The sequence below is a fragment of the Dipodomys merriami genome, unplaced genomic scaffold, assembly GCF_024711535.1.
Source record: "Dipodomys merriami isolate MVZ:Mamm:240054 unplaced genomic scaffold, mDipMer1.0.p SCAF_41, whole genome shotgun sequence".
In the NCBI taxonomy this organism is placed as follows: Eukaryota; Metazoa; Chordata; class Mammalia; order Rodentia; family Heteromyidae; genus Dipodomys; species Dipodomys merriami.
In genome coordinates this window covers 12,064,452-12,076,696 of record NW_027205715.1, presented here as the reverse complement: position 1 = coordinate 12,076,696, position 12,245 = coordinate 12,064,452, and the positions used below count along the sequence as shown (strand labels likewise).

General features: G+C 42.2%; 1 protein-coding gene across 6 annotated transcripts in view; it reads right to left on the bottom strand.

Annotated features, from left to right (window-relative positions):
• Positions 1–12,245, bottom strand: part of LOC138807043 (transport and Golgi organization protein 6 homolog) — a 137,449-nt gene that overhangs the window by 116,977 nt on the left and 8,227 nt on the right. For 4 of the 6 annotated variants that reach the window (XM_069992616.1, XM_069992619.1, XM_069992620.1 and 1 more), the window contains exons 4-7: positions 11,770–11,914; positions 9,223–9,359; positions 5,089–5,251; positions 1,930–2,012 (exon numbers count right to left, since the gene is read on the bottom strand). In XM_069992616.1, coding sequence (XP_069848717.1) covers positions 1,930–2,012; positions 5,089–5,251; positions 9,223–9,359; positions 11,770–11,914 — 528 coding nt within the window. The remainder of the gene's footprint in view (positions 1–1,929; positions 2,013–5,088; positions 5,252–9,222; positions 9,360–11,769; positions 11,915–12,245) is intronic. The other 2 variants (XM_069992618.1, XM_069992617.1) reach the window with 2 other exon arrangements.

Sequence of the window (12,245 nt, the reverse complement as noted above, 5' to 3'; positions counted from 1 at the left end):
TGTATATTTTAATGCTTCTAAGAGGAAATGTTTTAGTATAATTTTGCCTTTTAAACAGCATCATAAGCTGAACCTGATGGTGCATGCTTGAAATCCAAGCAGGTAGGAGGAGGATGAAGAGTTCGAGTCCAGCATAAGCTAACATAACAAGTTCAAGGCCAGCGCGCGCGCATGTGCGTGCGTGCGTGCGTGCGTGCGTGCGTGTGTGTGTGTGTGTAGTGAGATATTGTCTCAAAATAACATAACAACAAAAACAAAAGGATCAGACTAGGACCACTCTTTATATAAAATGTCCAGAACAGCAACATCTCTAGAGGCAGAAAATGGATGGGTGATTGCTAAGAGCTAGAGTCAGAGAAGAGAGAATGGGACACATGGACATTTTTTAAGGGTAAAATATTCTAAAATAAGGTAGGGATGATAGTTGTACAACTCTGTGAACATACTTTAAAAAAAAAAACAAACACCAGAAGTGGCAGTGTGGCTCAACTGGTAGAACGCTAGACTTGAGCACAAAGAGGCTCAGGGATAGCACCCAGGCCCTGAGTTCAAGCCTCACCACTGAACAAAAAAACAAACAAACAAAAAAATCAACAAAAAAAAAAACCCACCAAACGTCATACTTTAAATGGGTGCATTGTATGTTCTGAGTTTTATTTCAATAAATGTGTTAACAAATAGAAAAAATAAGAAACTATAGCTGGAAATGTTCCTGAATGCCTCTCTAAAATTAAACACCCTCTTTTTACCCACTGAGTGGCTCTATCAGTTCCCCTATCCCAGATGTTTTCCTTATTTCCTGCCTTTGAGCTGTACTCTATAATTTAGTATTAACAGAATGTTAATAAAGACAACATATCCTTTGTTGCTCAATTCTACACAGTGTTTACCATTTTCCTCCAGCATACACATTTCCTCTGTTTTCCAACTGCAGCTGGGCTGCCAAAATCCTGCAGAGAATAATTATCCCTCTATACCCCTCTTGGTTTCACAACACTCCCAGTCTATGGTGCATAAATCCAGTCCACATGAAGCCAGTGGTTAGCTTCCCTCTCTAAGCGGTCTTAAATTCACCTACTGCTCACTGAACTATGAGGGTTTGCCTTCTTTTTGAGGGCAAGAATAAGATTAATGGCCAAACTTATTATCTCTCTCTTTTTCCACAGGCTAACTCCCTTGCCAGGAAAAAATTCTGTTTTGCTTTCATTTTCCTCTTTCAGGTACTATGCAGGCCTGACCTTGAATTCCTGTCTCTGTTTCACAAATGCTGGGATTACAAGTGTGCAACATCACATACAACTCTTTTTCACCTAAAGGTGAACTGACTTCCAAGAATACTAAGTGGGGTTTGTAGCAAAGTCTCCTTATAATCAGTCCCAACCCCACTGTGACAGTACTTTTCAATTCTGATATCCACACTCAATCACTTCCCTCACAACCATCCTTAGATTGGAGTAGGATGAGATTGAATGCTAACCTCCTATAAATTAACGGAGCCTTGTCCTCTAGCAAGCGCTAGCTTCAAGAAGTTCTTGGCTTGCTATAATTTGAACAGTCCTCTTCCTCCAATATTTAGAACAGGAAATAAGACCAGAGTGCTGTCCCTCAGCTCTTCAGCTCAAGGCGAGCGCTCTACCACTTGAGCTACAGCTCCACTTCTGGTTTTCTGGTGGTTTATTGGAGATAGGAGTCTCATGGTCTTTCCTGCCCGGGCTGGCTTTGAACCGAGATCTTCAGATCTCAGCCTCCTGAGTAGCTAGGATTACAGGCGTGAGCCACCAGCACCCAGCTAAAAATTATCTTAAGGTACAGCACTTACCTAGCATGGGGCCCTGGGGTTTAACCTAAACACTGATAAACAAAAATAAACAAGTTTCAAAGACCAAGTACAAATTTTAGCTTAAAATATTAGACATTTAAATTACTAACCTTAAACACATCCTCAATACACCTATTAAGTTCTTCTTCTGTCACCAAAATGGTCCCTGGCACCATGTCACTCTCTGGAATCTCTAGGAAAAATAAACACAATTACTCACACTCAGCCCCTGAGTCCCACTGAGTAAATGACACACAGAAGGTTTTACTAGTGAGATGGTCCAGCTAAGACCAGACAATTGATACAGTTCCCTGTAATTGCCCCCTCCCTTTTTTTTTTTTTTGGCTGGTCATGGTGCTTGAACTCTGGGCCTGGGCACTGTCAATAAGCTCTTCAGCTCAAGGCTAACACTCTACCACTTGAGCCACAGTGCCACTTCTGGTTTTCTGAGTGGTTTATTGGAGATAAGAGTCTTACAGACTTTTCCTGCCTGTGCTGGCTTTGAACTGCAATCCTCAGATCTTAGCCTCCTAAGAGTACTAGGATTACAGACACGAGCCACCAGTGCCAATTCCCCCTTCATATATAAGGTTTCATGGAATCTGTGATGCCACTGAATCATACATGGTGCCAGTGCCAGTGGCTCATACCCATAATCCTAGTTACTCAGGTGAGATCTGAGAATCATTATAGTTCAAAGTCAGCCCAGACAAAAACTCTGTGAGACTCTAATTAATGAACTAGACTGGAGAGGTGGCTCAAGTGGTAGAGTACCAGCTGTGAGCAAAAAAGCTGAGAGAGAATGAGGTCCTATTTTCAAGTACCTTTACCAGCGCACACACACAAAAAGGAGCAATGTTATTTTATGTATCATTAAGCAAGAAGAAACATTGTCAATTAATCTATTATATTACTTAAAAATTTAAATTTAAATTTATTGAATAAAAAACTGAATGAGGCGGGCAGCAGTGGCTCATACCTGTAATCCTAGCAACTAAGGAGACTAAGATCTCAGGATCTCCATTTGAAGCCAGCCCAGACAGAAAAGTCCCTATGAGATTCTTATCTCCAATTAACTACTCAAAAACCGGAAGTGGCTCTGTGGCTCAGTAGTAGAGCAATAGCCTTGAGCACAAAAAGAGGTTCAGGGATAGTACCCAGGCCCTGAGTTCAAGCCCTACAACCAAAAACAAAAACAAAAACACCCCAAACTGTGAATGAAACAAAATGAAAATGGCAGAGTTGATGGTTGTTTCTGGGTGACAGGCATACTGCAGTGTCTATAGGTATGGGTTCAAAAATTTCCCCTTAAAAATGTTTTAAAATAAACTAGGCACAGACATGATTACATGATTACAGACATGTAATCACAGAACTGGGGGAGGCTGATGCAGGAGAATTAAAAGTTAAAAGGCAAACTTGAGCTATACAGTAAGACTGTCACAAAAAGAAAAACGGAAGTGATTTTGTTTTGTCGGTCATGGAGTCTGAATCTGGGTCTGGGTGCTGTCCCTGAGCTCTTTTTGATATACTACAGCGCCACCTCCGGTTTTCTGATGGTTAATAGGAGATAGTCTCATGCACTGTCCTGCCCACGCTGGCTTCAAACAACAACCCTCTGATCTCAGTCTCTTGTATAGTTAGGATTACAGGCATAAACCACCAGTGGCCCAGTTCGTAAGTTTTTAAATAGAAGGATCTTTGGTTTTGGTTATTTAGCTTTCTCTCTATAAGCTAAGAATGGGAACAAATAGAAAAAAAGAATTCTCGGGGCTGGGAAGGTGGCTCAGTGGTAGAGCACTTGCCTTGCGTGCCTGAGGCCCTGGGTTCAATTCCTCAGCACCACATAAGCAAAAAGAAAAAAGCCGGAAGTGGCGCTGTGGCTCAAGTGGTAGAGCACTAGCCTTGAGCTGAAGAGCTGAGGGACAGTGCCCAGGCCCAGAGTTCAGGCCCCACTACTGGACCAAAAAAAAAAAAAAAGGAAAAAAAGAAAAAAAGAATTCTCAAAATTTACATTAGAGTCCAACTTTTTTGAAACATTTCAGCACCATTACTGATATCCACATTTTTTCCATTTGCATTATCCATTATACCACCAACAATCCAAGTCAGGTGACATATCTTAAGAGTCCTCCATTCAACTTCTGCCCTCATAGTCTTCTTCCAATCACTAACATCTATCCTGTAAAAGTTCTGGTACTTCTTTGCAGGCACAAACACTTGTGATCTCACTACCAGCCAGCACAATGGAGAGATGCAGCTTGATAGCACAATTCATGAAATTGTTAAGAGTCTGAAATAAAAGATCTGTTTACTGAGGTGTTGTAGGTTATACCCTGTGGCTCTTGCATGCTAGGCAAGTACCACCAAGTACACTCACAGCATCAGCAAGCTACCACACATACACAAAAATAGCTGTACACACACAACATATTTACTATCTCAATACAACATAAGTTTAAAATTAAAAAGTTTATTCTTTAGACTGTTTCTCCAGTGGGAATGACCCGATTATGTAAGATGACTAATATTCCCATCTAGTCTCTTTTGTTACCAACAAATTACATATGGAGCTGGCATGGCCAAGGTAATCTAACACACAAAGACTGCTGGCATATAGTTAATAAATAAACAAGATGCAGGACACCACAGTATTGTGCTAGTACTGTATCAGTACTAAGTTCCTCTAGTGTGATTCCTGCTTAGAATCAAGAAAAAGACTGACATTCCTCTTTGGAGATGTATACTGAAGAACTTAGTATAAAGTGTCCTAATGTCTACAACTACTGCAAAAAAACAGAGTTCCAGGGCTGGGAAGTTGGCTCAGTGGTAGAGTGCTTGCCTTGCATACATAAGGCCCTGGGTTCAATTCCTCAGCACCACATAAGCAGAAAAAAGCTGGAAGTGGCACTGTGGCTCAAGTGGCAGGGTGCTAGCCTTGAGCTAAAGACCTGAGAGACAGCACCGAGGCCCAGAGTTCAGCACACATGACCAACAAAAAACAAAACAAACAAAAAAACGGAGTTCCTTTTTGTATGTGGACAGAGAAAGGAAGCAAATGTGCCTGACAGCTAGTTGATCGAGGCAAAGAAGATAACTAGCTCTGTGTGCTCTTTTTGGAAGTGACTTTTTCCAAAGGAAAATTGGGGAAGGGGGTGAGGGGAGGAAAGGAGGGAGAGGGATGAAGACCCTGAAATGCCATGGGGTCATTTCAATTTAAATCACTAATGGTGGCCCCTCTGGAGCAGCCACCTGACCTTCCTCTTTACCTGCTGAATCCATGCATCGGTGCAAAGCAGCTAACACTGGCGGAAGCAAATACTTTGCTGCCAGTTCTGGGCGTTCTCTTGACAGAGTTATGAATGTGGTGGTAGCAACTCTCTGAAACTGCCGCTCTGTCAGTTTATCTCGAAAATGAAACAAATCCAGAATCTACAAGAAAAAGTACATGACGCAAATACCAGGCATTTTGCAACTACAAATAAAAGACATCTATTTCTTCAAGCCAAAAAAATAAAGTTACAGCACTGATACTGGCTCAACAAATGGGTTTAACAACTCAGGACCAAAGAGTTTAAGAGCTAAAAAGACTATTGTTTGTATCAAATAATTATAGTTGTAAAATGCATGTTTGTTGTAGGAAAATGAGAAAACCAAGTTTTGAGAGTAATCAAATCACTATAAATATTTTTGGAATATTTTTTACAATTTTTTTCTGTCTATTTCATGTTTTCTTTTCGAGAGCACACTTAATACTCAGGTGAAGGGGATGTGTTTTGTTTGTAACTCACAATCGTCCTGCCTCAGCCAGCCCAGTCCTAGGATTACAGGAGAGTACCACCATTTCCAGCTAACACTCAGTTTTGTGTATTGCTGAAACTTTCTCATACAGTTCTAAGTTCTTCAAAAAAAAATTATATTCAAGCTGACACAGTGGCTTGCACCCACAGTCCCGTTTATGGAAGGCAGAGGCAGGAAGATGGGTTAAATCCAGGATTTCAGGCTAGCCTAGGCAATATAGTTTATTTTTCAAATATGGTCTTAAGCTTTTGCTCAGGGATGGCCTCAGACCACAATTCTCTGTAATCCTAGATATTACAGGCTTGTCTCGCTTGTCTGAGAAGGGGCCTTGAAACTTTTCCCCCTTCAGGCTGGATCTAAATCTTTGTCTCCTGTGTAGCCGGAGTTAGTCAAGAGTTGTTGGGGTATTTTTCTTTTTTGGGGGGGGGAGAAAATACTGGGGTTTGAACACAGGGCTTCAAGTTTCTTAGGCAAGCATTCTAACACTTGAACTACATCCCAAATCCATAATAGTTTTTTTCATGTTCTTCTCCTCAGTGATATGTATTACTCTATTATCACTTCTGATTGCTGACTTGAAGGTGATTCTTGCACAAGGATGTGGTGAAATTTCCTGAAGCATTAGTTAGGAAAAAGTGATTTGTCTGCTTTTTGCAGACAAAAGAATATTCTGCCTGATAACAGTGTTTGGCATCACTAAAGAAAGGTTCAAGCTGGGCTCCAGTGGCTCACGCCTGTAATCCTAGCTACTCAGGAGGCTGAGATCTGAGGATTGTGGTTCAAAGCCATCCTAGGCAAGAAAGTCCTTGAGACTCTTATCTCCAATAAAACCACTAGAAAACTGGAAGTGGCGCTGTGGTTCAAGCGGTAGAGCCCTCACCTTGAGCTGAAGAGTGCAGGGACAGTGACCAATCCCAGAGTTCAAGCCCCACAAACGACAAAAAAAAAACTCAGCAAGCCTGAGACCTGTGCTTTGATTGTATCATTTTCTAAAGTACAGAAACTAGTTACAAGCATTGGAAAATATTTACTTATCATTGCAAATAATAAACTTAGTGTTTCCAAACAAGATACCTGCATTGTGATCATTCTTCCCAGACATGCCCACCCATGAGAACCCTGGAAATCAGTGTAACCATGGAACAATCTTGGGAATGTACTCCAAAAGGCTTGTATTACATATATTTTCATAGGGAACACCCAGTGAGAAAAACCCCCACATTTTACCTATCTGATTAGCAAAGACCAAAAGATTTGTAACACATTATTAAGGCAAAAGTATGGAAAATAGATAAACATCTATTTAAAAAAATTTAATGTAGGCTGTGTGCAGTAACATGTGCCTATAGTCCTAGCTACACAGAAGGTCTCAGGCAGGAAGACAGTTGTGGTTTTTTGTTGTTGTTGTTTTGGTTTTTTTTGGTCAGTCGTGGGGCTTGAACTCTGGGCTTGAGCACTGTCCCTCAGTTCTTCAGCTCAAGGCGAGCACTCTACCGATTGAGCCACAGCGCCACTTCCGGTTTTCTAGTGGTTTATTGGCAATAAGAGTCTCACAGACTTTCCTTACCCGAGCTGGCTTTGAACCATGATCCTCAGATCTCAGCCTCCCGAGTACCTAGAATTACAGGTGTGAGCCACTGGCACCCGGCAGGAAGACAGTTTGAGACCAGGAATTGAGAGTTAGCCTAGACAATATAGCAAAACATTAACTCTATTCTTTCCTTCCTTCCTTCCTTTTCAAAAGAATACCACTGTGTGTCTCAGGCTTACTTTGAACTTGCAATCTTCATGTCTCTGCCTTTTAGGTTTTCTTTTTTTTTTTAAGTTCTTGAAATACAATTTTTTTTAATTGTGAAAATACTGTACAGAGGGGTTACAATTACATGGGCAAAATAATGAGTACATTTCTTATCAAGCATTGTAGCCTCCTCCTTTGTTTCCCCTTCCTATCCCTTCCCATCCTCCCCCTCCCCCTAGGTTTTCTTTTTATTTTCTTTTATTTTGGTGGTACTGGGGCTTGAACTGGGACCTGGGCACTGTCCCTTATCTTTTTCACTTAAGGATGGTGCTCTACCACTTGAGTCAGAACTCTTCTTCCAGCTTTTTTTCTGGTTAATTAGTCTCAGTGACTTTCATGCCTCGGCTGGCTTTCAACTGATATCCTCAGATCTCAACTCCTGAGTAGCTAGGATTATAGATTTGAGCCACTGGTGCCTACCCAATGTTTCTATTTGTGTGATGGGATTACAAATGTGCATCACCATGCCCTGCTACACATTAGCCCTTTTTTAAAAAGCTAAATGTATATATCCTTTGAGCCAGTAATTTCAAATCCAGAAATCCATCCCCAACATGTGCTTACATATCTACATATAATTACACATGAATAATACATAAATTATACCTGAAAAACAAATAAGATGTCTGTTTGTGAGGGAAGGGAGAATGGGGATGGTAGGAAGACTCACTTTTCAGTCTACTCTTGTGCTTCTTAAATTGTTAATATACTTTATTTGTTCAATATCTACTTTAAAAACTAAAAGCATGAACCAGACACCAATGGCTCAAGCCTGTAATCCTAGCTACTCAGGAGGTTGAGATCTGAGGATCATGGTTCAAAGCCAGCCAGCCTTGACAGGAAAGTCCATATGACTCTTTTTTTTTTTTTTTGGGGGGGGGGTCCGGTTGAGGGGCCTGAACTCTGGGCCTGGGCGCTGTCCCTCAGCTCTTCAGTTCAAGGCTAGTGCTCTAACACTTGAGCCACAGCACCACTTCCGGCTCTTTTTTTTTCCTGCTTATGTGGTGCTGAGGAATCGAACCCAGGGCCTCATGCATGCAAGGCAAGTGCTCTACCACTGAGCCACCTTCCCAGCCCCTCCATGTGACTCTTAACTCCAATTAACTACCAGAAAAACAGAAGTGCGCTCTGGTTCAAAGTGGTAGAGCACTAGCCTTGAGCAAAAAAAAAACTCAGGGATAGTGCTCATGCCCTGAGTTCAAGTCCCATGTCTGGGGGCTGGGAAGGTGGCTCAGTGGTAGAGCACTTGCCTTGCATGCTCAAGGCCCTGGGTTCGATTCCTCAGCACCACATAAGAAAAAAGCCGGAAGTGGCGCTGTAGTAGAGTGCTAGCCTTAAGCTGAAGAGCTGAGGGACAGCGCCTAGGCCCAGAGTTCAGGCCCCACGACCGGACCCAAAAAAAAAAAGTCCCATGTCTGACAAAAACAAAAAACAAAACAAAACAAAAAAATGCAACAAAAAGCACAGAGGAAGAAGAGATAATCAACAAGATAAAACTTCTGTTCTGGCTCTGAGAGCAAGCTGGAATGTTCGCTTATTAATCGGGGCTTTATTATTACTTTGTCATGGTAGGGATGAGACCCAGAGCCTCTTGCACACTAGTTAAGTGCTCCACCTCTGAACTGTGTCTCAACCACTGGTTGAGACCTAACAATTATTTTGATGTTCTCCAAAAGTTATTATTTAAGGAGCTTCCTACCTGAACAAATATAAACTTTGTAGTGCTCTTACTTGAATTTTAGAGTCACATTCTAAGTGTTCTTTCTGTACATAAGTGACTGGCAATATGAATCTGATCATTTACCTGAGGGCAGATGAGCCTGTAGTAACTCTCTGGTGAAAGACACTGCTGAGGACAGGAGGACAAAATCTTTGCAATCAAGTCACATTTCTTCCAGTCAGCAGCTGTCACCTCAGCATCGCTCCCGCCAGCTGCCCCTGCTGTCACAATGGAGAGAGACGTCAAACGCTCACACTGCTCCCTGCATCACGTCCCAAGTAAGAAATCTGACTTAAAATGTAGAATAAAGAGTGTTTCTTTGCTTTACTGGAAAGTGATTATTTGTTTTATAAAATAAATCTACCCTTCTGTGCTTTCTTTTTGATGCTGGTTTCTTGAAAGTTCAGAGAAAAAAAAAAAAAACATGAAATGTAGCAATGATGTTATTCATGTGATATTACTCAATTATAGCTTCTCAGCATTTTACTATCAGCATCATCATCATCATCATCATCATCATCATCATCATCTTCTCTCCTTCTATGTATAAATGGCTTTAAACTGTAGTCAAGGAGTAATAAGGTAACAAGGACAAGGACCAGATTTACCTAAATTTTTTTTTTTTTTTTGGTAATTTACTTTGCTTTTTTTCTTTCTGGTTTTTTTTTTTTAATTTAATTTTATTTTATTTGTGAACATACTGTACAGAGGGGTTACAATTACATGGGCAGGATAATGCGTCCATTTCTTACCAAGCATTGCAGCCTCCTCCTTTGTTTACCCTTCACATCCCTTCCCAGCCTCCCCCCTTTTCTTTCTGGTTTGACTTTTGTTTTTTTTTGTTTTTTTGTTTTGTTTTTTGGGTCCAGTTGTGGGCCTGAGCTCTGGACCTGGGCGCTGTCCCTCAGCTCAGCTCAAGGCTAGCACTCTACCACTTGAGCCACAGCACCACTTCCGGCTTTTTTTTTCTGCTTATGTGGTGCTGAGGAATTGAACCCAGGGCATCATGCATGCAAGACAAGCGTTCTACCACTGAGCCACCTTCCCAGCCCCATTTTTTTGGGTTTTTTGTTTTTTTGTTTTATCGGTCCTGGGGCTTGAACTCTGGCCCTGGGCACTGTCTCAGAGCTTATTTGGTTAAAAGTGAGCACTCTACCATGTCAGCCACAGCACAACTTCCAGCTTTTTTGAGCAGTTTATTGGAGGTAAGAGTCTCATGAAGTTTCCTGCCTAGGCTGACTTCAAATTGTGATCCCCAGATCTCAGCCTCCTAAGTAGCTAGGATTACAGGCATGAGCTACCAGCACCCAACTATTTTTATTTTTTTAAGTAAATTTTTTTTTTCTTTTTAGGTTCAAGACTGGGACTCAAACTCAGTACCTGCAGATTTTGCTCACTGGCTAGTGTGCTAATAACTAAGTCACTCCTCCAAGCTCTTAATTATTTTTTTTTCAATCGTGGGGCTTGAACTCTGGGCCTGGGCTCTGTCCCTCAACAATTCAGCTCAAGGTGAGTGCTCTACTACTTGAGCCACAGTGCCACTTCTGGTTTTCTGGTGGCTTACTGGAGATAAGAGTCTCAAGGACTTTCTTGCCCAGGCTCGCCTGAGATCCTCAGATCTCAGCCCCCGGAGTAGCTAGGATTACAGGCATGAGCCACCAGCACCTGGTTAAGCACCTGGCTCCTTAATTTTTTTAACCTATTTTACAATCTAAAGCTGGACAAAATATACCAACAGCAGTTCCCTAATACTGCACAACAGGCAGCCAGGACACGAACCACTGAGAGAAAGGAAGTAGAAAGATAGCTTAATGATTATCTTAATTTACAGGTCACAATCCAACAAGGGAAGCCCCAAATAAGCCTGGGATCTTGCCAAGTCAACAAACAAACAAGCAAGCAAAACATAGTTCTGAGTTAAGAGAACCCAGGACACTGGAATTTTTTTTCTTTTTTTTTTGGTTAGTTATGGGGCTTGAACTCTGGGCCTGGGTGAAGTCTATGAGCTCTTCAAGCTCTACCACTTGAATCATAGCACCACTTCTGATTTTCTGGTAGTTAATTGGAAATAAGAGTCTCATGGACTTTTCTTTTTTTTTTTTTTTTTTTTTTGTCGGTCATGGGGCTTGAACTCCAGGCCTGGGCGCTGTCCCTCAGCTCTTCAGCTCAAGGCGAGCGCTCTACCACTTGAGCTACAGCGCCACTTCCGGTTTTCTGGTGGTTTATTGGAGATAGGAGTCTCATGGTCTCTCCTGCCCGGGCTGGCTTTGAACCGCGATCCTCAGATCTCAGCCTCCTGAGTAGCTAGGATTACAGGCGTGAGCCACCAGCGCCCGGCTTTCTCATGGACTTTTCTGCCTGGGCTGGCTTTGAACTGTGACCCTCAGATCTCAACCTCCTGAGTAGCTAGAATTACAGGTATGAGCCACTAACACCTAGCTTCCAGCATGAATTTTTCTAATGCTAGGGATTGAACCTAAGGCCTCATGCAAGTTATAAAAGCATTTTACCACTGAGGTATATCTCTAGCTATCTATCAGGATTTACAAAAGACTGAAGCCCAGTGATTCATCTATGTCTCTGACTCAAAGGGAAATAAACACCAGAGTAACAAAATGTGTTATCTCTTACCACCTGCTCCTTCCAAGATGCCCCGGACTACTGCCTGCACACCATTGGGTCTCATTAACCTTTCAGAGAGCAGCTGCCCACACAGACGCCGAAGCCAGGCAGGGGCCCGACACCTGAGCTGCATCTTCACATCTGTGCAGGGCTGCTAAAAGGAAACGAAGACTGAATTTAGTGACAATGACACAGATATGACCTAAAAACACTTTTTAAAAATACTGAATCAAGCCGGGCGCTGGTGGCTCATGCCTGTAATCCTACCTACTCAGGAGGCTGAGATCTGAGGATCGCGGTTCAAAGCCAGCCCAGGCAGGAGAGACTGTGAGACTCCTATCTCCAATAAACCACCAGAAAACCGGAAGTGGCGCTGTAGCTCAAGTGGTAGAGCGCTTGCCTTGAGCTGAAGAGCTGAGGGACAGCGCCCAGGCCCAGAGTTCAAGCCCCACGACCGACCAAAAAAAAAAAAAAATAAAAATACT